Raw genomic sequence first — 25,643 nt, forward strand, 5'->3', positions numbered from 1 at the left:
AGCTAGTTGGCAGAGAAGCCTGTGCAGGGGCATCTGGATGAGAGGGCCTGGTTTTCATCTGTCCCTGGGACCCCCTTTGTGGAGTTTCAGTGAGTGTCAGGTCCTGTTGAAGAGATGTTGGGAGCTTGGTCTGAAGTTTGGCATTTTGCAGGCACTCAGCTGCCTGAATAATGAGGTGTTTGTGAAGAACTCTCTCTCAGTTGAGGTTCCTCTCTAGATGGGGGGCTGGTGAGGCATGGAGGCCAGTCAGTATCCCTGGGATACTGACCTGAACTTCTTACCGCTTGCTCCCATCACTCACTCTGACTCTGTAAGTGGCCAGATCTCGCCTATAGGTGCAGTATCTGGAAACACAAGAGGTGCACTTTGAGAGCCTTCAACGAGTACTTCTGTTTATGTTTATCTCTGACTTATCTGAATTCTATCATCAACCTCATCACTATCCTAAAGAACTTTCTGAGATAATGGAAATGTTCTCCAGTTGAACTGTCTGATACAGCAACCACTAGCTGCACGTAGCTACTGAATACTTGAAATGTGGCTAATATGACTGAGGAACTAAATCTTTCCTTTTATTTTATTTTAATTAATTTAAATAGCCACGTGTGGACATGCAGATCAAAGTGTTTCTCCTTTTCATCAAGGCAATGTGTCCAGTAGACCCCTGTTAAATTGCTTATGTATTATTATTATTTTTAAGTGAGGCCATATAGCCAAAGATGGGATTCTGGCATATGCATGGGGACAGAGGAAGGGAGAGGAGAGGAAACTTGCCAGGAAGGCCAGCTTGCTAGCTCCCAAGAGGCCTCCAGGGGAACATCTGACTCTCAGTCTTGTAGGCTCAGAAACGAGATTTTCCAGGGCATGGAGAATCAAACTGATCTTCAGAGGTGTGGGCCCTTTAATCAATCTCCCAAAACTGATGCAATCAATCAGAAAGTGAACATGTGGTAGTGCAAGGAAACCAGTACCCACCCATTCCTAGGGGGCATGGAGAGGGACTAATAATTATCTGCATGTAAGCAGGAGTCTGAAGAGGAGGTGGTTTGGTGAGCTTGGACCCAGCACAGGTAGCATAAGATGGTTGAAAGGTTGATGGGTCTACGCCCTCCTTGCATGATGGATCTTACCTGTTCCGGAAGTGGTCCAGCTGTGTTTCTGACTATAGTTCTCTCTTTCTGAATGGTGATTGGTGGTTATCAGCAGTTTTTGCTTCTGACTCTATTTTATTTTCTCAGCTCTTACATCGACCAGTCCTACGCCTACTGACACCTTCTTTCTTTAGTTATGTCACATACACAGTCAGGTTCCTGTCATATATTACACACCTGGGGGACATTTATCTCTCTAAGACAACTTAGCCTGACTCTGCTCTGCACAACTGTGGGCTGACTTCACAGTTTAATTCTCAGAGGACAGTCTTATTTCCCTATTGCCAAAGTCTCAGCTGACTGTATGTATTTCCTGCGGGTAGCATATTGATTAGTTATTGATAGCCATGTGTATCCCTTTTGAAAAATAGCTTGATATGGTCAGGGGCTGATATGGTCAGAAGTTGCTGACTGGGACCAGACAGAAACTAAATGAGTGAAGCAGGCTTGAAGGTGGGCTGGTTGATGTGTATGCCTTAGACGTAGAAAGCTGTAGCTTAGTTCAGTCTTTTTATATCCATACTAGAATGTTGGCCCAGAGTTGCCAGATCTTCTGATGTTTAAAAAAAAGTTGAACATCTGAATATTAATGTGAAGTTTCCTGATTTTTCAAAGTTGGAAATTAATCCAGTTAAAACCCAACACGGGATATATACATAACCAAGTTGGATGTAACTCATGACCCTCATCTTGGAGTTTCTGGGTGTTGTGGGAAGTCCTGGCCTAGGAGTCTGCCATGTTGAGTTCTAGTCCAAACCCTACCTCTAAGTCACCATGAGGTTTTGAGGAAGGCACATCTCCTCTCGCTGCTCAGACTCCTTCTCTGTGATGTAAAAGTGTCAGGTGGGACAATATCTAAGGGTCCCTCTTGCTGTGTCTTAGATGGCTAGAGCTGCCATTTGCAAAATACCACTGACTAGGTGGCTTAAGTGACAGAAATTTATTTTCTTGCAGTTCAAGAGGCTGTAAGTCCAAGATAAATGTGTTGGCAAGCTTGGTTTCTCCTGAGGCCTTTCTTCTTGGCTTGAGATGGCAGCGTTTATACTGTGTCCTATTCTCACACAGCACTTGACTATTCTTACAGTTCTTACTTCACTCCACCTCTACCTTGTATTATATCATCTGTGTGTTTGTCTTTCCTTCCTTCACTCTGGATAGCAAATGTGTTACCAACTCTGCCCTCTTCATATCTATAACCAGCTCTGTGTGTGCATCACTAATGTGTGTGCCTCACTAGTGTGTATGCATCACTAGTGTCTCTTCTTCTGTGTGTGTGCATCACTAGTGTCTCTTCTTATGAGGCCACCAGTCCTATTGGATTCGGGCCCCACCTTTATGATCTCATTTAGCCTTAATTACCTCTCTACAGGCCCTGTCTCCAAATGTAATCACTCTGAAGGCTAAGGGCTTCAACATAGAAGTTTGGAGGTGGGGAGGCACAATTCAGTCAATAACATGCTCTAAGAGTCTCTACTTTGTTAACAAGGTCACTCTGACTCACCTGTCTTCCCTTTGCCCCTCCAGATCCACCCTTCACTCTGTTCCAGCCCTGCACCTGGGGAGGCAGATGACATCATGCAGGACATCAAGGGGTTTCCTTGCTCTCTGATTATGGTTAGGCTCAGCCAATAGGGAGCTTAAGAAGTGGATTAGAGGGAGAAAGAAGAATGAAGTTGGGATATTTTTTTCTCAGCAACCATGCACCAATGTTACCATGGACTGGTCATGTGCCTTGACTGAAGTTCACTGCTCTTGTGAGACAGCTTGTCTGTCTCCAGGTTCCCCACTCTTTCCCAGGCCCTCAGAACTAAGGGTGGCAATACCCCTACTGTTAAACACCCCTGGACATAGCACCACCTCTATGGCTTCCCTACACCTTACCACACTCTTGGGAAGAGTCCTTTTATCACACTTTTCTCAAATCACCCAATTTGTGGAAGCTGAGAGTCTGTCTGATACAACCAGAGTGTGAAGGAACCTCATCAGGGGGTCATCTGTCCACCCCCTCGTTTTGCATCCTTACTCTCCTTGCTCCAGTTTCTGGACAGCTCAGCCTCAGCCAGAGGCTTGGCTCACTTCCCAGGCCACACAGTTGTTCTCAGAGGTGAACCACATCATGACTCCTGCTCTCTGAGTGGGTTTGCTATTATCTCATCACAGTCCCTTAGGACAAGGAAAGAAAGGTTGGAAAATGCAGCCCCTGCAGCTGTGCTCTGAGCTCTTCCTGATTGAAATGACATTAGCTCCTTGACCACTTGCCCCAAGCAAGTAAGCATTTCTTCAAGGGCTATAGAATACGTTTAGAATGAGGTTTGCTCTGTTTCCTCTCATGGTCACAGACCTCTGGGAATAGATCAGTTCCCTCCTTCATCTAAAATACCCACATTGACAACATCCTCCAGGTTCAAAGTTCTTGCCTCTAAAATTTCAGGCACTGTGCTGGTTATAGTTATGAAGAGGGCAGAGTTGGTAATACATTTGCTATCCAGAGTGAAGGAAGGAAAGACAAATACACAGATGATATAATACAAGGTAGAGGTGGAGTAAAAGTAAATACTGTAAGAATAGTCAAGTGCTAGAGGCTGACAAGTTGCTAGCAGGACAGGAGAGTGGTTTAAAGGTGAGGGCCCCAGACTCAGTCTACATGGATACAAAGCCTGTAATAGGGCTGTAATAAGTTGATTTTTTCTGCACATGAATGGTGTATAATGCCTGTAATGTGCTTAGTCTGGTGCCTGGCATGTCCTAAGTGTTCACTAAATGTTAGCTTTTACTGTTGCTTAGCAAAGATTTTCCAGAGGAATGGGGTTTGTGGTGACCTTGAAGAATGGGAGAATTTCATAAGAAGGGGGAGATCATTCTAGAAGGACAAGGAATATGGATAAATATACAATGACACCCTTATTTTGGAATTATTAATCAATTCAGAAGGCATATGGGTGATATTTATTAGGAAGAACAGGAAAAGCTGGCTGAAGCCATATCAAGAAGGACAAAAATACCAGGGTGAAGAATTTGTATGTAATTTTGTAGCCAGTGAAGAGCCATTAAAAATAAGGATTTTAAGCAGGACTATGTATGCTTAGGTAAACTTTAGGAATCTGGCAGCTTTATATAATCTGAGTTGAAAGTGAATTAGAAAAAGTGGGAAAGCAAACATGAGGCTATTACTATTGTCCAGGGAAATAGTAATAAGACCTTCCTTGGGGAAGGTTGATAAATGATGATCAAACCTAGCAGAACTAGTCTGGCACAAGACATAGTGGCTGGAAACTGAAGTGCCTAGAGACACTCACATCCAGGGGACAATTGGAAATTAAAAGGAGTCATTTAACAATCTTAATGTCAATCAGTGATAAAGTGACACTCTCTTTAGAAAATTCTGATTTTAATGCATTTTTTTTTTTCGGTAGCAAAACTACAGAACCCACCTGTATTGCCAGCAAGTCAAGAACTCTGTCTTGGAATTGGGGTGGGGGAATGGGGTATAGATGCACATGGTCTTATGTGGGCAGCCACATGGAACAACACGTGGCAGGAACTCAAGCAGCTGACAACTGTCAGCAAAGAGCACGTCCACATGTTTGTTCAGCCCCCCTCACAGCTCCTGCCCTGTTCTGACGAAGAAGCCTGCTAACATTTAGTCAGCGTTTTATTTAGAAATATAGTGCCTTGGCTGGTATTTTCACTTGTAGGAGCTGGCTGTCCTAAATGTAGTAGGAAATTGCCCTGGAAACCCACACACCAGGCCAAGAGAGGTATAGGGTAGGGCCAGATTATTTTCCCTGAGAAATGGATGTTAGTCAGGAAATACAGTCTTTAGGGTGGAGTCAGAACAAAGAGTCTTAAGCCCCCTGTACTCACTTGGAGGGAAGAAGGATCTATAAAGAATAGTCAGCTGGGAACTCAGCCATGGGACACTGAAAGGAAACCCAAGTATCTAATCCAACAAGACTTCTGAGCACTTAGAACCCTTTGATGAGCCTCCCATCTGATGGGGTGCACATTCATATAGAAATGGAAAAGAGGATGATTTCCTTGTCATAGAAAACCAGACGTTGTCTAAGTGGTCAAGGTCTTTTTAAGAACCATAGAGTTTTTGCTCCGTAGAGCAGGAGGGTAGGCAGCATCAGCTAGTCTGGAAAGAGTCTCCAAAATGGCTGACCATAAGGAGCTGTCCATGGTGCTGTAGTTTCCCTTGCTTGAGCCCACTGGATGGTATTAGCTGCTATACAACAGATGTTGTGCCAGGTACTTTACAAACATTGTGCCCTTTAATCCTCACGACAGCCCTACAGGGTTAGTGTTGTAATCAGCAGCCTTGTCTCTACAGATGAGGAAACTGATGCTCTGAGCTTCACTTTCTGCCTTGTCCAGTTTGAATGGCCTGAATTACCATTTCAGACATTAGATTTGAGGGCTTCTAGCCTAACAAAGAGAGTATATCTGTTTAACACCTTTTCTTTGGTTTGTGTTCCTTTCAAAGGTGGTGGTGCAGGAGCTCTACAACAAAGGAAACAAAGTTTATGTCACAGGGGATTCTTTAATAAGAAAGCTTAAGAATGTGTACCCACATTTTATACTGCTGATTAGAAAGGAGTAAAGGAACTTGAAACATGTTTGTCAAAATAGAGGAAAAATTAACCCCTACTAATTAGAGAAACATAAAACATGGGTTTTTGTGAAGATCAGATCAGCAAAATCTTGTTACTCTTCACCAATTTTCTCTTTTCTTTTCTTGACTATAAGGAGAAAAAAATAAGTAGGTTCTAAAACAGACAAATCACAGGGAAAATAAAGACATATCCTTCATTAAATTGGAAGAAATCTTTGCTGGGGAAGTTGAAACCATAATAAGGAAAGTGTGCATGACCTTTTGATGCCAAACATCTCTAAATCTCAGGACCTGAAACAGTATTTGGGTTGGAGAAGGGTTTTGTTCAAACTCTTAATGCTGTAAAAACTCAAGAGGAGAAAAGCATATTATTTAAGCTAGGACTAGGACTGAGAACCAAGTCAGAGGTTCTTGACCTGAGACTTTAGACCCTGGGGATGGTGAGAAAGAGGGAGTTTAAAAATGTGCTCCAGAGAATCTATGCTTACCTTCAAAATATGTTGTCTGTGGATGCATTTTACCAGGAGGGGTTGATAACTTCCAAGAGATTCTTAAAATGTCCAGGAATATCCATAAAATAAAGAGGCACTGGTTTAAATAGTCACTCCAGAAAGTTAGGCCTTGGTGAGCAAAGAATCTAATTATACCTACATATTTATGTATCTGAGTTTGAAATAAACAGAGCATTTAAGTATACCATTTATGCTAATTTAAATTAATACTTATTCTTGTAATATTTTAGTGAATATATTTAGTCTTCTAGGAAACATGACTAATTAAGTAGAAATGTTGTGTTGTTCTTTTCAGTTAGATTTATTCCTCAAGGGAACCTATAAAATGAGAGAAAACATCAATCAGTCAAGATACATTACTCAAGAAGCTTATGATGTGGGAAGGCTATCACTCACCTGCCTAAAATTCAATAAAGCTCCCTATATAAGACATTCACATTCTAGTTCAAATGCTAGAGGTCACTCTGTGTCTCCATTTATCACCAAATGGCCCCTTAACATCTCCATGACAAGAGAGCAAGGGAAGCACCAAGTATGGCTCACTCACCTTTTTGCCCATTCATCAAAATTGCTTACTAAACAATTGCCAAATATTTCACTCAGCTTGATTCAGGTAAAAATCGAGACTCAGCTGGACTTTTTAAGTCCACAGATTCAACCTGGAGGAAGAATACGTGAGTGCATATAAAATTCTCCTCTTCCTACTCTCCAATCCTCCATTTTTTTTTTCTGACTCCTACTATATAGTGATTTAGAAAACAGAGTGTATGTGTGTGTGTGAGGTGTGTGGCAACACCATCCATGAAAAACATTTGATTTCTCTCAGGTGTCTTTGACAACTCAGTGAGCTGACATAACCCAGAAAACATATGCTGTAATTTTGGGCAGAGCTGAAAAGTAAGTCTAGTTTAGTTATTTCAGAGTTTCCCCTGAAAAGAGCTTAACCTTAGTGAAGGCAAAAAGGATGTGATTAATAGCCTGTTGTCCATGGGGTCCCAGAAGATTTGGGTACCTAAGAAGGTGAAGATTCCACAAATGTGGCAGATGTAAAGGACACAGACCCTCCAGCACCATCATTTCATCTCAGGACAGAGATAAGTGTGAATTGGAGGCAGCTAGGACCTGAAATGAGCCCAATCCTGTGGAATGAAGCAGGCATGAGAGCTACAGATGAGTATTTTCAAAGGGCATGGGAGACATGGTGGTCAGCATCTCACTGGGTCCCTGCATGTCAGAGTCTTAGAATTGGCAAGGACCATGGAGGCCAGCCATCCAGGTCAACCACTACAGGGATCACGTGTATAACCCAAGCCAGAACTGGGACTGGAACCATGTGTCTTGATTATCTAGTCATTGCTTTTGTCATTGCTCTGCACGTATCAAGTTCTACTCCCAACTCTGCCATGTTTTTACTCCCCTTCCTCAACCCAGGGGGATGAAGGCAGGAGCTGTTCATGACTAGTGTAGTTCTGCAGTGAGAAGTAGTAAGAAGGACCTGGAAAGGTATTTCTTTTGGGCTGGCCACAGACTACAAGGAGGCCAGCAGGTGTAGAACCAGCTTAATCTTACGGCTATCTACAGAAACCACATTAGCAATAAAATAGCAAACATGGATCATGTACCAGGAACTGCTCTAGTGCTTTATATGTGTGGTGTCATTTAATCATCCCGACATCCCCATGTGGTAAGCACTGCTACTCTCTCTGTTTCACAGATGAGGAAACCTCTGTGAACAAGGAGGTTAAGTAATGTGCCTAACATCACACTGACAGCAAGTGGCAGAGGAGGAATTTGAACCCAGACAGTCAGGCTTCAGTGTCTAAGCCATTATTTCTTGGCTCTCATCCACTATTTCTTGATTCTTGGAACTGTCTCTTGATTTTTAGAACAAAACGTTAGGCTGTCCTTGTTCTACATAGTTGTCTTCCCTGCAAACAAAGCCCTACCCTTGCTTACCAAACTCTTACTCACTCAAAGGAGAAAGGAGGGGAGAGCTTCTGGGCATACATCTGGGAACACATCAAAGTTAGGGATCCAAAGTAAACTGTGTTTAGGTGACCTACTTCACCAATACTTCTCACAAGTCAGAACTGGTGAGGAGTCGGGCTCCTAGTGACACCTTGATTTTTTCCCTCTGAATTCTACCTGGTTACTTGGCAAGAGGAAGAGGTGGTACATAGTGCAAACTCAACTGACACGGGTAAGGATGGCAATCCATTTTGGTAAGAATGGTGAAGGATGCATCACTTCTGAAGCAGCATCGGTAGACCATATCCTACTGCTGGCAAGTGGTGCCCCTTTATCTGCTCATCAGTCCCTGGGGAGCCCTTGTTGGTACATAGGATAGTACATCTCAGTATTCATACATGGAGATATTGGGACCTACATTCTTGTGAAGTTTCATATGATCTTAAATAAAACTACTGTTTCCTCAAATTAAAAACTGAGAGCACTCATCTTGTAAATCAATTCATTTTATTATGAACCTCAAGACTTCTTGTTTATACAGATCTTCCAGGACTTACTGTGGGATTACATCATGATATATCCATTGTAAGTTAAGTATATCATAAATCAAAAATGCATTTAATACACCTAATCTACTGAACATCATAGCTTAGCCTAGCCTACCTTAAACATGCTCAAAACACTTATATTAGCCTACAGTTGGGCAAAATCATCTAACAGAAGCCTATTTAAAAATTAACTGTTGAGTAGCTCATGTAATTTGTTGAACACTGTACTGAAAGTGAAAAACAGAATGGTCGTCTGGGTACAGAATGGTTGTAAGTGTTTGGGTTGTTTACCCTCGTGATCACATGGCTGACTGGGAGCTGCAGCTTGCTGTCTCTGGTCAGCATCACAAGAGATTATCCTACAGCATATCACTAGCCTGGGAAAAGATCAAAATTCAAAGTGTAGTTTCTACTGAATGTATATCACTTTTTCACCATTGTAAAGTCAAAAAATTCACAAGTCAAACCATCATAAGTTGGGGATTGTCTGTAGTAAAATACAAGCTCTTAGTGAGCTACTTAAATATTGACAAGAAGCTGCTTTTTCAACTTACTGAAGTAAATTTATGGTATGGTGAAAAGAAGTTACATTACATTCCTGAGAAGGCAGAGAAGAAAATCTGATGAGAATTTACCCTTCTCTAGTGAATTATGACTGTTTTATTCATGAGGCTAAATCTAAGTGCATTACATTTAAGTGTGCAATAATGAAGCTTGACCTCAAGAATGATATATATAGGGAGAAACTTGGGATCATGGTCTCCAGATGCTCTAGAGAAAAGTCAGCTATCTGGGAATCAGGATTAATCTTACTCTCAGCCAAGCACGGTTACACATGGCACTAGCCAAACACTGATGCCATTAGGACTTGGTTCGAATTCCATGGATGTGTTTGAAGTTGATGGCAGATGTGTAAGAGTCGGGTCCTACTTTTCCCTTTTCTCCACTTCACATGACATGTCTCTCTCTCTATCTTAGAATCAAGAAATATCAGAGCTTGAAGCAAGTTCAGAGATACTTACTCTGCATTACACAGATGAAGAAACTGAGGCTCAGTGAGAAAGACTGGCTTACCCAAGTTCACGCTGCAAGTTAGCAGCAGAGTTAGGAACCCAGATCACCTAATACTTTGGGCGGCAAAGTGTATAATCCTTACCTAGCTCCAACTTCAGCCTTTCCCTAGAGATTGAAATGGGATTGATTCTTTCACCCATTAACTCTGAGCCATAATTATCTTCTCCCATCTAATATCATCTTCATGGGCCCATCATAAATATTAATGGGTTGTAAATGTGTGGACTTTGCCACAGCTCATAAATGCAATGGAGGCCGAACTATATACACAGAAAGACGGGCAGTTTGAATTCCTTGGGGATCTTAGATTTGAATCTTGCATTTTTAGTCTCTAGTCTCTCAATGAAGCAATGAACTTGCAACTGGGAACAATCAGTGACTGGTTTGTGGCAGAGGAAGTAGATCACATTGACCTTGGCCTTCAAGGACATATTGACAGTGTGGCTCAGAGGACTACCACCCTGGGAGACCTGCTCAAGGGCCAGACCTTCCAGCCAGCCCTATTGACCACAATTTTCCATAGGGTTCCTTATCTTCTAATCAAACTAGGGAGCTTTCTATTGCTTCTCTTTCAAACTCCTTGCTGTCTTGATTCAGTGGCCTTTCCTTGATCATATTATCCTCATTTTCTTCAATGCCCTCCCACCTAAATATGCATATATTCAAATCCTACCGATCTGGCCCATCCAGATTCAAGTAACTGTGCCATTTTTACATAACATGTCAATGCCTTTGATGAAATACAGTTTTTGCATGGGCTGTTTCTGATCCCTTTGCTATGCCCCTTGGCATCTGGCACTGTGCCTTCTACAGATGTGTTCTTCACTATGTGTAACTTGGGTGAAAGAACAAATGAATGATTAAAGAAATGATTGAACAGAAAAGCAGTCCTTCTCAGGACCACAGAAACTGAAGTTTTTTCATCCCACTTAAAAAAAAAACAAATGTATTTAACTTTGTTCTCCTTATCTATTGCTACATTACAAACCTCACTCTCAAACTTAGTATTCTGAAACATCAAGTTATCATCTCTGTTGGTTATGTGAACTCAGCTGGATATTTTTCATCTGAGGTCCCTCATAAGTTCTAGTCCAATGCAGGCTGAGGATGCAGTCATCTGAAGGCTTGACTGGGCTGGATGTCAAAAATGGTGCACTCACGGCTGGCGGTTGATGCCAGCTGTTGGACCATATACACTTGTTGACTAGACTGGGCCATCTACATTTAGCCTCTCCATGGGGCTCAGGCTTCTCATAACATGGAGCTGGTTTCTGGAAGACAGTATCTTAGGAGTGAGCATTCCAAGAGAGCTGGAAGGAAGCAGCAAGGTTTCTTATGACCTGGTCTCAGAAACCCAGAATGTTACTTCCACTTTGTTTCATTGGTCAAGCAGGTCACTAAGCCCAGCCCAACTATGAGGAGAGAGAGTAGCATATGTGTGCAGAAAGGGAAGGCATTGACAGTGTCTGTCTTTGGAGACTATCCAAGCCAGTATATCATCCTGGAGAGCAACCTACCTCTATGAGCACCTTCCACCATCAGGTTAACTAAGGCACTGCTGAGCACTGGGGAGAGCTTTAATACTAGGATAATAATAAATACTATAATAATAATAATAAAAATGACTAATATTTTAATATTATTTAGATAATAATAAAAACTACTAATATTTTAGAAAGTTAGGTGCCAGGAAAAAGAAGAGGGAGAAGTCTGTAGTTGGTGATAATGGTTAAGGAATTAGGCATGGGAGAGATAATAGGGGGTATAAAATGGGGATATTAGGGAGAAGGTGTTGGGGGAGGGGATGTGAGAGCTGAACTAAAAACATTACCTACTTCTTTAACTGGCTCTGCGTGTGCTGGGGGTGGGTTGGAGAGAAAAGCAAGCATAATTGATAAAAGTATTGCAAAGTACATTTATTTATTATTTGAATCACATATAATTATAATGAAGATTATTTTAAAAGATTAAAAAAGCACCTGTAATCTCACCAACTGGACACAATGGTGTTCATTTTTCGTTCCAATCTTAATTCCTCCTTATGCATATTTTACATCTCTGTTGTCATACTGCTTTAGGCATGGGTTCTGTACCTTTCATCCAGACTCCTTGTATAAATGCTTCTCCATGTTAGCTACTGTCTTCACCTGGATTGTTACAGGGGCTGCATTCCATTCCAGCTAAGGGAGACGTGCTATGGGCCAATGGACTGAGCATGATTAGCAAGGGTGACTCAGGTCTCCTGCGGTCCTGTCACCCATTAGTGAATGGGTAAGGCTCTGGGGAAGCTGATCCTGGCTCCTCCAGGCTTTGGAGGACTGTCTCCGCCCAGGCTGCCCTACTGGGGATAAAGCCCTCCGGGTTCTTCATGACTGTTTATAGCTGCCAGCAGGAAGTACTCTTCCTTTAAGTGGAGAGACGGCCAAGTATTTTCCTCTTTCTCTCTTCAACCTTCCAAGGAGCTGTTGGTTTCTTAAATCAGTTAAGCTAGGGCACAAAGGTTTAGATTTCTCATCTCTTACAAAGGTTTCCATTTCTTCCGGAAAGGGGATTTAATTTTACTGCTGTAGCAATTTTTCACCACAAGAATCTGCTTACTTCTTTTTTTGATACTGAGATGCCAGTCTTGACTGGCAGGTGGAGGGCATCCCCCTCCAGCTGCAATGCCCTCTGCTCTTCACTCACTTAAATCCCATTTTACATCATTCCATGTCCTCCTTTAAGCCATCCTTGGCCTTTCGCACCCACGCCGGGGTTTCTGACATCTTAAAACATTTACCATTTGCTCAGAGTCACATTCTCCTAGAGGGCAGCATGATGTTGTAAACAGACTCTGGACTGGAAAGCAAGATAATTCAAATCTTTTCCCATTGCTAACTATCTCTGTGACCTTGGCTAAGTCTTTGCACCTCCTGGTCTTAGCTGCTCCAATTTTTAAGTGAGGGGCTGATCTTCATTGTTCCTTCCAGCTATGATTCTAATCTGAGTCCTTTGACCTTTGAGGTTGCACTTGTATAGAAATTTGGTCAATTCACGCTCCGTCTTCCCAATGACCCTTCCTGCTCATCAGACATCATCTGAACAGTGCTGAAATGGGTATTGTTATTGAAAATATGGATTGGTTCTCTTCCACAACTTTCCTCCTGCCCTGTGCCCTGCTTATCTTCTTCTTTTCATCCAATAAGTAGACTTCAGACCCTGTTCTTTCTTCTGGTAGAAGCTCTGAGTCTCTGATGATGACAAACTGCAACAAATGGGAGCATACTTTCTGAAGGCTAATGCAACATGCCACATACCAATCCCAACAGTAAGCCCGCAAACCAATTTGATTCTCCTTTGATGAGGCAGAGATACAAGGCAATAACTGCTTCTCTCAGAGGAAGAAGTGATTAGCTGGAGGGCAGCCGGATCCCAGCTATTTCTATCACCAGAGCATGAAGGCTCATTACAAGGACAAGTGATCTGTCCTAGAAGTCCATGTTTGCATGGCCCCAAATGGCTGAAGATCTGATTGTGCTAAAAATAAGTTATAGGAACAGTGTTGAGGGAGATGGACATGATTTGGCTTAAAACCAGAAAATAAACAGAGCTTTCTGAGGCTGTTTTTATGTCTTAAAATGTGATGTCCTCTAGAGAAGCCAACATTTAGGTTAGCCAGTGGCCACCAAATGACAGAACCCCCATAACAGCCAGGCAGAACCCCAACCTGCCTTTATGACTCACATCCACCATATTCCTCATCCTTGCACCTGAGGTACACACCCTACAGTTCTCTGCCTCTAGGCTTTCCCTCATGCTCTTCCCTCTGCTTGGGATGCACTGGCCCACATCATCCTTATTAACATTCTGTTCACTCTTTGGGGAAAAAAGGAGTTCAAACAATGCCTTTGCCATGGGCTTTGTGGAGTCTGAATGACTTGGGTTTAAATCCTAGATCTTCTACTTCTAGCACAGGTTACTTAACTTCTCTTAGCCTCAGTTTTCTCATTTGTAAAATAGGGCTAATAATACCAGCTTTGCAGGGCTATTGTAGAGATTATATGAGATGTCAGAAGGCTTGGAGCACTAAACATAGTTCTTGATATGTAGCACAGGCCCAATGAGTGACATTAACTATTATTTCCCTTATGTGTACCTTTTTGGGACAGTAACATGGTACTGTGTTTATGTAGATATATGACTCATCCTACTGCAAGATAGAAACTTCTTAAAGGTAGGAATTATTTGATACTCCTGTCTATCACTTTTGTGTCAAGCATAGAGCTTTGGACAGAGTAAATTCTTAATGTGTTTTGTTCAGATGAATTAGATATGTCATTTTACCTGCCTTTTCCTCTTGGTAATATCCAGCAAAGACAACAGAAAGTCAAAATTGAAAAAAAACTGGGCAAGAAATAATTTCTTTCTACATTTTGAGGCCACATCGTATGGAGTTCAGCTTTGGGGTCTGGCCTATTAAGCTGTAAATTCCTGGCAGTGGGGACGGGATTGAGACCATGACCTTTTATGTGTGCTTTTGGTATTTAGTGCTCTGCAGGGCACTTGCTGAATATTTAAGTGTGTTGCTATTCATGATAAAAGCTTGGAGAGTGACAGATCAGGGAGCAGAAAGACAACTCGGTAATGGATTTTCTCTCAGACAAATGCAGGAGCAAGTCTGTTTAAAGGTTGTTGTTGTCCTAACTACTCCAGTCACATTCTCAAATCCTGTTCTCTTACAAATGAAGCTCTGGAGTTTCTGGGTTTCATTTTTTGTCATGAGCCCCTGGGCCCCACTCCTGACAGTGGAGGGAGAGGCCTGGTGTTTGGGCAGCCCCTCTCCTGGAGGGCCAGCATAAGGTCCTTTGGGCAAGAATTATTTACATTTTTCTTAGGAGTCATCTAGACTGTGAGGAAGCTGTCACCCAGACTGACTTAGGGTTCCATGTTGGTGACTCTGGCAAGATAAATGAAGCTTTGGGCTCAGCAGAGGCAGTGAGGCACAGTGGATAAGAGTACAGTCTGGAGCCAGACTTTCTGGTTTTCATCCTAATTCCTCTCCTTGCTTGCTTGTGACCTTATGCAAGTTACTCGATTTCATCGAGCCTCAATGTCCACAAATGTCAAATGGGTATGTGTTGGTAAGTGTGTTTGCCTCATAGGGTTGTTGTGAGGTCAAAGTTGTTGAAGTACATAAATCACGTAGAACTGCACCTAAAATGTAGTAAGTTCTCTGTAAGTGGTGGCTATTATTATTTTTGAATCATAAGGGTTGTTCTCCCAAATATGAAAAACTGTGTATCATGCACTTCTTTTGTGTGTCAGTTTGGCTGATCCTCATCCCTGGATTGTGAGGTGAGCCCAGGGGTAGAAAGGGGAAACATCTACTCTGGTCTAGGCAGGAGACAAAGGGAGCTGTGGCAGCAAGGATGGGGTAAAGGGGACAAACTTAGAGATACAAAGGAGGAATCATGGTGATTACACGTGCAGCTGAGGGAAAGGGAAGATCCAAGGGTGGCTCCCAGGTGACTGAGACACAGGACTTCTTGGTGGTGACACCATAGTAGGAGAGGTTCATAGGACGAGGCTGGGCTTGAGAAGCCAGTAGAAGGTTGGAATAATAGATGGAGATAGCTAAAAAATGTTGCAAATATGACTCTGGAACTTGGGAGAGAGGTTCAAATAGAGTTATAGATTTAGGAATCACTAATGTTTGCAGTGAATGTCACAAGAATCAGTAAGACCCCTCAGACAACTTGTTGCCAACTACTCAGGGTCTAGACCAGGGCTGGATGGTAAATATTTTAGGCTTTGCAGGACGTATGATCTTTCTTACAAGTACTCAACTCTGGCATTTTGGCTTGAGAGTTGCCACAGACAATGTATAAGTGAATGGGTATGGCTGAGTTCCAAACAAACGTGATTTACAAAAGCCCATGGGCCATGGTTTACCCCTGACCTGTTCCAGACCATTGTCTTATGCATAGTAGGTATACAATAAATATTTGTTGCCTTAATCTACTAGCTCCAGAAATTATCTGAAGTCAAGATTTAAAAAAATAAGTATATTAAATTTCTAGGAATTTAAACTTCCATTAGTAACACACCAAGACACTCACAAAAGCAAGTAGGAGAAAGGATGTTTAGATTTCTGCTACCAAACATAAAATAAGAAGCCCTAAATTAGACATGTGTCATTGAATTTCAGAGTATACAGCTGGAAACCTTTTCTGAACCTAGGTTCTAGGCCCTCAGCCAAGTATGATAAATCAGACTAGTGAATTACGGGGTCAGGGGATGGGAGAACGATTCTGTGTTAAACCCCTGAGGACCAGGGGTAAGGTGAGAGGCTTAGAGCTCTCAGGGATCCTGGGTGGTACTTTGGTCAGGTCCGGGAAATTGACTGCAAATATGTTAAATAATTAAGAAACTGCCCACAAGTATTTGTAGCTAACTTTGCAAAGAAGCAGAGATGGGAGGAAATGGTAGGAAATCAAAGAGAAGATAAAGAATTGAAGCCATAGAAGGGAGTAGGCACTTTGCACTCAGGGAATTAGTCATAGAGGGAGAGAGAGAGAGATTGATTGAGACCTCGACCCTTCTCTCCAAACAATAGGGAGACATAGCAGATTATAAGTAGTAGTGAAAACGGTCAGCACGAGGGCTGATGAGTTCAGCTACTACATTCTGGTTGAGCCATCCTGAGGATACTCCCTCTCCTTTGTGTCTTACACTGTTGGTTGTGGATCAAAGCCCCAAAGTCCATCTCTTGCTTTTGAAGACTGCAGCTGCACAACTCAGTTCCCTGGCCACCTTCCTGGGGGTGATTCTGGGGTCTTGGATGTCAAGTAAGGGGAGAAAGCCTAGAGAAGAGGCTTGTATTTGACCACCGGTTGTGAATGGCTTCTATGTCTGTTTCCAAAAGGAATGGGTGAAAGTGTGAAGAAGCCCACAGCTCTCGGGCTCTGAGATAGAGACTGTTGTCTCTGGCTGCAGTGATGGCAGCAGCTGTGTGCCTGTTTTGCTGCATATGTACATATATACACACATGCATGTATAGAAACATATTCACATACATGTGTACATACGTGAGTATGTATACACATGCACATGTGTGTGCTGTATGTAAGTGCGTGTGTACAAAATATCTTTAAATGCTAAACTGATGGCTAATACAAGTATCCTGCATTTCCAAATCCATCCCATCTCTGATTTTGGGCAGTGAGAGTTCAGATACAGGGTGAGTGCAAGAGAGCCAGTGATTCTGCATTTGGTTCCTGAGTTTGAATAGTTAGTTCTTGAATAGCAAGGGATCGAAAGGAATATCAGATTTTAAAAAATCAAGATTTTAAAAAAAAATCTATAGATTAAAATGTATATTTCTGGACCAACTCTCCCACATGGCAGCACCTGCTGGGGCTGAGCAGGGCAGCTGACTTCGCTTGAGCCTCAGCCCTTACTCTCTAGTCGGCTTGGACCTGCCTAGCATGCTTCAGGGCTACTGCTCGCCCTGAAGGCTTTGTGATTAGCCCATTGGCTTCCATGTTCAAGGCCATCTTCTTCACTTTGCCATTAAACCCTTCTTTCTAGAACACAGTTTCAATCAGAGCACCTCTTACCTAGGGCTCCCCAGTCCCTAAGACCAAGCCAGAGCTCTTTGCCTGGTATACAGAACTCTCCTCTCCATCACGCACCACAGCCTCCTCCTTCCCTTTCATTTTTCATCACTTCTACCACGTTCTCTTCACTCCAACAACACTCAGCCCTCAACTCGTCTAGAAAGTGCCCTCTTCTCTCATCAGACAATTGCATGTGCTTTGTCCAGCAACCCAAACTCCTGGTGGGTTTCTACTGATGCTTCAAAACCCAGCTCATTTTCTGCCTTCTGTGTGAAAGCTCACCTGATCTCTACACCCTCCTCCTTGCTTCCACAGTCCTCTGCTGATGCTTCTTTAGTATGCTACTTATTGCTGTATTATAATTGCATGGGCATGGGTTTTGGGGTTATATCTGTATTTGAATCCTAACTCTTAAGCTTTGTAGTTTGTGGCTTTTGACAAGTTACATTAACTTTTTTGGGCCTCAGTCTTATGATCTGCAAAATATGGCTGTTAAGACCTATCACAGAGTTGTTGGGAGGTCTGTGTGCAGTTATGTGTGTCAAAGGGCTTACTTAGCACAGTGCCTAGGACACAGTAACTATTCAATAAATTTTAGCTTTTCTTCTTTTTCTTCCACACTTGGCCTTGGGCTTGCAGAGATCAGGGACATGACTTGAAAATCTTGGTAACCCAAGTGCCTAGCTCTGTGTCTCATATATGGCTGGTTCCAATATTGTTATGTTGCTGATGAAAACACAATCCAGTGAATAATAAGAGATCAGTGCCTATTTGGCTGAATGGTGCGATGGTTTGAATTATTGGTGCCAAGTTTTTACTCCCCTGTAGCAGACATTCATACCTTTGCCATGGCCTCATGATGGACAGAGTGTAATTCCCCATTCCTTAACTCTGAGTTTGTCCACATAACTTTTTGGCCTTTGAGATACTGAAAGATGATTCAAGAAGAGACATGAAATGTCCTATGTGACTGGGTTTACCCTCTTTGTGCTTCTTCTATTGCTGTAAGGAAAATATGCCCTGGAGGCTGGTCCCAGAAGAGTGAGAACTATGTGAAGCAGCCCTGAATCTAAGTCATGGCCTGGAGTCAAGCCTAGTTGAACCTAGTCTAGATCAACCAAGCTCTAGCCAATCTCTAATATATAGAGTTATGTGGTGGTCTGTTACATAGGAAAAGCTGAGTTACATATGCTTGTAGAAAGAGGAAAAGCAATGATTACTACCATTTAGTTTTTGTGGTCTGGCTTTAAAGACTAGTCATATAAACTTGAAACAATACATCATGAGGAAAATTTAAAGGATGGCATTGCTGAAATATGGGAGTGAAGCTGATGATAAAAAAAATACATTGAAATTCAAGTCATGTGAAGAGTGATGACTGAGCTCCCCTGCTTGAGCTTTGTACCCAGATCTGAATGAAGACAAGCCCTCCAACAGCTGGAGTGAGGAGGGGCCCTCTTCGGACCGCCCATTCCAAATGTGGACTCCTAGAATCTCCTCACTAGCAGAGATTTCCAGAGTTCACCTGGCCCAGACTTTTGTCCTGTGCACAAATATATTCTGTGGCATCCCTGATGGAAGATGATCCAAATTTACTCACTTAGCTGCTGTGTGATTTTAGGTAACTGCAAAAAATGTTGGAGTCAGACAGACTTGGTTTTGAATTCCAGCACTGTGACCTTAAGAATTTACTCATTTTGGCTCTTCCCTCTCCACTGGAAAATAGAGATAATGAGAATGCTTACCTTACAGAGCGATTGGGAGAATTAACTGGACACCAAAATAGCACATTCATCACAGCACCTGACCCTGGATGCAGTGTGTCCCTTCCTGCTTTGGACCAGCACAGAATACATCAACCCTCTGCCGCACGAAAGCCTTCTCATAGCTCTGTAAAGAGGCGAATGGAGAGAACCAAGCTGAGCTCTGCTCGGCCCCTTGCACATCCAGTCCAGATACTGAGCCTACTGGGCCGAATGGGCTATCTGCTGCCCAACTCACATGATAGGGCATTTGAATTTTAAATTTTCAGTTGTCAGCACATTTGAATGTCCTGGGACTAGGAAAACATCAGAGGCAATTATTGACTGTTTTATTGATTTAATCAGATAATTTTGTACAAATTATGGTCCATAAAAATTCTGGGCTTCCTGTAGTCATCCACAAGCAGAGTTTTGCTGTAATTTAAAATGGAAACTATTTATCATCCCTATCATGTAGGATCTGGAAAAGCCGAGGTGGGTCCACGTGAGCTCAGATGCATGTAGAAAGTGGGCGAGGGGATGGTTCACAGAACAGAGAGCAATTTCTAAGTGAGCTGAACCGTGAAGGTGAATGAGGAGAAGAGAAGACAAGAAAAGGAGGTTGGGGCAGGTCAGAAACACCTTGAGTAACAGAGGGGTTTGAACTTTGTAAGCACTGGGAAACCATTGAAAGTTTCTGAACAAGAAAATGGCAAAGTCAGCTTTGCTTCAGGCAGATAATTCTGGCAAGAAGGTGAGAGTGGACTGGCTTGGTAGGGGTGGAACAACTAGAGACGGAGTACTTATGAGTCTCTTGCAGTCATCTGGACAAGAGGTGATAAAGGTTGTGCTTGGGTCCTGGAAAATAGAGAACAAATTTGAGACATATTGTAGTCAAAAATCTACAGGACTTATTGACTGACCAGGAAAGGCAAAGAGAAAGGGAAGGATGACTCAGATTTTAAGCCTGGGGAAAGAAACTGAGTTATCTAATTTAACATGCAGGATGTGGAACATTCCTAGCATCACCAGTTTTTCTCATTTATTCTTAATGCATATGCGTGTGTATATACTTAGCTTTATGTACATACAGAACAGTATTAAAGAAATCAACAGCCCAGTATACACACACACACACACACACACACACACACACACACAAAACTCCATTTCAGTCTTCATTCACTTTGTGTACATAATTATGGATATTGTGAAATGAGGGTATGAGGCTTTCTAACTTCATCTGAGAAATTACAGTTTTCATACTGACAGTGTAGGGATTATAGTTTAGGATTTTGAAACCTTTAAACTAGTCCTACTGATAATAGTAGCTGCAGTTGACTGAGTGTGCCAGTCAGTGTGCCAGTGCTTTTCACACATCACTTCACTTGTCCTCACAACAATTTGTGAGAGGGACCCTTTCTCCCCAAGGGTCTCCCCAGGCCTCTCCCAACTCCATCTTCCCTTGCTCCCTGCAGTAAAGACTGGCCTCCCTTGCAGGGGTAGCCACGTAACCCAGGCCTGCACAAGGAGGATGTGAATGACATCTGCTTAGAATGTTCTAGGTAAGATCTTACACTGGCTTCCTAATAGCAGTGGAAGAGGAGACTGATCTGGCACTTCCTCTGTCCCCAGGTACCTGGCCTGAACATGGCAGGTATGCTTAAAGCTGGGACAGCCATTTGTGATCATTGATTACACACATGTAGATGAAAAGCCAGTGGCTCAGGATTTCAGAGCAGAAGACAAAGTGTGCGACCTTAGTGACATTGTTGAGCCACCAGAACAGCCTTGGAACCATGATGTCTAGGCTTCTTGATAAGTGAGATAATAAATATCTGCAATGTTCAAGCCACCATTAGTTGGTTTTTCTATGATTTGCAGACAAATGCATCCTGATGTTCGGTTGCTTGCCTGGGCCCAAGCCAGGAAGTGGTGGAGCTAGAAGTCAAGCCCAGGTGTTTCTGACTCCAAAGCAATACTATTAGTTATCACATATTCTCCCTTCCAACACCCATGCAGTGGGAAGGCCTTATTTCATTGTGTGTGGTGGATACATCTGCTGTCTTTCCCAAGGTCTCCATCTCTCACTTCTTCCTCCAAAGTTTGGTTGTCTCTCAAGTGTCAGACACTGAGTGGACTTAGGAGATAGTAAGATGGTTATGATTGAATCCCTGTCCTCAAGTTGGTCATGATATAGTCTTGGGGTTGGCAAGCTATGGCCCATGGGCCCAATTTGGCCAACTACCAGTTTTGTACAACCTATGAGAATGGTTTTTATATTTTCAAATGGTTGAAAGAAAATCAAAAGAAAAATAGATCATGACCTGTAAAAATGATATGAAATTCAAATTCAAGTTCAGTGTTCATAAATGCAATTAGAACAGAATACAGTCATGCCCATTTGTGTATGTATTGTCTGTATAGCTTTCACACTTCAACCACAAAGTTGAATATGTATGGCCTGCAAAACCCAAAATATTTACTACATAGTCCTTTACAGAAAAAGTTTTCTGACCCCTGGTCTGGGTGTGGGGGCATCTAGAGAGAGATCAGGCAAATGAACAACACATTCTAGGTAAGGCAAAGAGAAGGGATGGATACTCAAGACACTTAGAAAAATTTCCCAAAGTGACAGGAGAATCCAAAGCTCTGAGTCTTTTTCACTGGAGTTGTCCCCTTTAAATATTGATTCTATAAAAGAGATCAGAGGTGGGGGTGGACTCGGGTATTTGTCAGGTTTAGTTACCTTTGTCTGATGAATGTCTCTTGTTAACGTGTTATTCCTTAGACATAGGACCACGTGCTTCAGTAGATTTCAACTCCACCCAAATGGAGAGAACATGAATTCTTTTAATGCACACTGTAAAATTACCTTGGAAAAAATTGATTGACCTTTTAATTAAGGCCCTCAGAGCCTTCCAGTTATTGGCTTTTGCCTGAAACTCTTATGCCGGAGGCTTTTTGTGAGCATGTGAGCCATTTCTCTCAAATCCTAGTTCCTGTCAAGCAGGTCCTGCCATCCTCCGGGACACTACATGCCTTGTACACATCCCTGGGTTGGTGGAAAAAGACCTTTCCATGAACCCAACTCTAAAAATCAACAGAATTGTTTAATTTTCTTTCCTTTTTTTCCTCAAAGAAAGTAAGTTCCAGGAAGTCTCCTGCAATAATAATGGTGCTTGTCGTTTGTGCGTCATCACACAACTGAGCACTTTTCTGTGCATTTTGATTCTGTGTCTTAAAATAGGCATGACCCAAATAATTTGATCATAATAAAAAATGATGAAACTATGTAAAACTATAATTCTGATATACCAACAAAACAGACTTTTGAGATGGATGAGTGCATACCCTTTTTGACTTTATTTTACAGATTAGGAAACTGAGGCTTAGCAAGAAAGGCAGCAAGTCAATGGCAGATCAATGTGTATGCTCTCCAGTTATGATGAAAATGAAGGCCAAGGCTACCTGGCACTTTTGTCAATCACACGAGTGTGGCTTACAGGTGGGTTGACTCTATAATTTGTTATCCAAACTGGAATACTTTGGCTCAATAGGTATAAAGCAAAACTGTTCACCAAGACCGATGGTCACCATGTATGTAGGTAAGGCAGGTGCAATAGGTCATGTAGACCTTTGGACTCATTCTGATAATCATGTGTGTCTTTAAAATTTACCTCTATTTCCTGACTTCTATCTCTGGTCCTGTGGATCTTGTAACCTTTGCATTTGATGAGGGTCAGGCCCCTGGAACAGCTTCTGTAGAGATCCAGTCCTGATTTCTCCCACTGATTACTGGTTTTATGCCATGTCCAGAGCCTAGGCAATGGAGAAATCAGGAGCTGGATCAAAGGGGAGAATATGGGTGTGACAGGTGCTCCTACAATGACACAATGATTCTCTCTCTTCAAGGTTAGGATTCCTGTCTTTCAGTCCAGGGAAAATGTTTTCAAACAGGACTGTGGCTGGTTCTAGACAAACCAGCATAGGATATCCAGGCAGAAGAAGAAAGAGAATGAAGATTTTTTTTTCCCTTGACACTGAGTGTGTGTTTTGTTGTGTTTCGCTTTTAGGAAAGAGTAGCAGTTAATCAATGCTTATTGATTATCAGTTGTGGCCTGATCTCTGAGCTATATGGGTAAACTAGGAAACATGACAGGAGGAGGAAGAGAAAACACAGTTATTTCATTATTGCTTATGGTAAAGAACTCATTAAGGAAATAGAGAGCTAAGGGCATTAAAATAATACTGTACTTGTAAAGGCAACTATTAGAACAAAAATACAAACCTTCCTAAATATCAGAATAGCATAACACAAAATAACTATAGAGTACATAATTAAAGATTAAAAAATAGAACTATTCAACAGCAACATAGTACAAATAATATGATAGAACAAAGACCAAGCGTATTTGACCTGTTAAGAGTAAATTGGTACTGAGATAAAATGATTTTCAGAATGGATCACAAAATGAACCCAATACATTTTATGTAAGAGATACATCTAAAACAAAGGCACAGAAAAACAAATATACACCAGGGTAACATAAACACAAAGAAAGCAAGGGTTGCTATGCTAATATCAGATAAGGTGGAGTTCAGGACAGATAAGGTGGAGTTCAGGACAGATAAGATAGAGTTCAGGACAAGGATCATTAAATGAGAAAGAAAGGTACATTGTAATGTAAGAGGTATACTTCGGTAAAGACAATATTTTTTCCAGCTTTATTGAGATAGAATTGACAAATAACATTGTGTAAGTTTAAGGCATATGGCATGATGATTAATATTACATACATAGTGTGAAATGATTATTGCAATAAGGTTAGTTAAAACATCTATCACTTCACATAGTTACCGTTTTTTGTGGTGAGAACATTTAATATCTACTCTCTTAGCAAATTTAAAGTATGCAATACACTATTATTAACTATAGTCACCATGCTATACATTAGAACTCCAGAACTTACTCATTTTATAATTAAAATTCCCACCTTTGTCTAACATCTCCCCATTTCCCCCACCCCCCAGCCCCTGGTAACCACCAGTCTACTCTGTTTTTATGAGTTTGATTAAGACAACATTTATAAATATCTCTACACCAAATAACGTGGCATCCACATTTGTAAAGCAGAAGTTACAAGAGACACAAGAAATAGACAGACATACACAAGCAGAAGGGGAATATAATTCACTTCTATAAGAATAGATCAAGAGGACAAAATTAAAGATATATAATATTTAAGTAACTAATTAATGAGATAGACCTGATTAAACCATGTAATCAAAGAATACAGAATAAACTTTTTGTTTCCCCCAAAAGTTACAAGAATATTTATGGAAAATGATCATATATTATACCAAAAATAAATCTTCAATAAATTCTAAAAATTAGATGTAGTTTAGATAATATTGTATAACTGTTATATTTTTTATGTAATTTATTAAACACTGATTACAAAATAGAAAGCAAAAAGCTCCTTCCATGTGGAAATTTTTAAAGGCTCTCTCAACTCTCAAAGAGGAAATAAAAATTGAAATGGGGAAGACTATCTTAGGAAACACCAATAATGAAAGTACTCTTTTTTTTAATTAAAGTACAGTCAATTACAATGTGTCTATCCCTGGTGTACAGTCCAATATCCCACTCATGCATATACATACACATATCATTTTCATATGTTTTGGAAGTACTCTTTATCAGAATTTGTGGGATACAGTTTGTTATGAGTTGAATTGTGTCCCACTCTCCATTCATATGGTAATGTCCGAACCCTCAGTACCTCAGAATGTGACCTTATTTGGAGACTGGACCTTTACAGAGGTAAGTAACCAAGTTAAAATGAGTTCATTACAGTAGGTCCTAAATCAATATGACCAGTGCTCTTATAAAAAGGGAAACTTTGGTCACAGAGACACACACAGGGAGATGAAAATGAAGACAGCAATTGAGGTGATGCTTCTACCAGCCAAGGAACACCAAAGATTGCTAGCAAGCCTCCAGAAGCAATCCTCTCTTACAGTCCTCAGAACGAACTAACCCTACCAACACCTTCATCTTGGATTTCTTGGCTGCAGAAGTGTGAGACAGTATATTTCTGTTGTTCAAGCCATCCAGTTTATTGTATTTTTGTTACAACAGTCCTGGGAAACTAATACACAGTTAAAGCAACGTATAGAGGAAAACCATCGCCTTAAATATCAAAAGAAAGAACTCAAAACAGATGAATTAAGCATTGTGCTTAAAAAGTTAGAAAGAGTATACCAAAGTAAATTGAAGGATACCAGAAATAAGTTATTAGTAATGATAAAAGTAGAAATTAATGAATTAGAAAACAGATAAACAGCACTAATAAATTAACCTCAAATCTATTTCTTTGAACCAATAAAATAGATAAATCATTAGATAACATAATTGGAAAAGAAGGATCA

The 25,643-nt window shown here is 41.4% G+C and overlaps 1 protein-coding gene across 7 annotated transcripts in view; it reads left to right on the forward strand.

Annotated features, from left to right (window-relative positions):
* CES5A (carboxylesterase 5A) overlaps nucleotides 1–25,643 on the forward strand; it is a 226,538-nt gene that overhangs the window by 125,146 nt on the left and 75,749 nt on the right. For 3 of the 7 annotated variants that reach the window (XM_074370712.1, XM_045504549.2, XM_010967334.3), the window contains exon 3: nucleotides 22,585–22,716. The exons of the other annotated variants lie outside the window; for them this stretch is intronic. In XM_074370712.1, coding sequence (XP_074226813.1) covers nucleotides 22,635–22,716 — 82 coding nt within the window. In that variant the 5' untranslated portion in view covers nucleotides 22,585–22,634. The remainder of the gene's footprint in view (nucleotides 1–22,584; nucleotides 22,717–25,643) is intronic. 7 annotated transcript variants of the gene reach the window in all.

The sequence above is a fragment of the Camelus bactrianus genome, chromosome 9, assembly GCF_048773025.1.
Source record: "Camelus bactrianus isolate YW-2024 breed Bactrian camel chromosome 9, ASM4877302v1, whole genome shotgun sequence".
NCBI lineage: Eukaryota > Metazoa > Chordata > Mammalia > Artiodactyla > Camelidae > Camelus > Camelus bactrianus.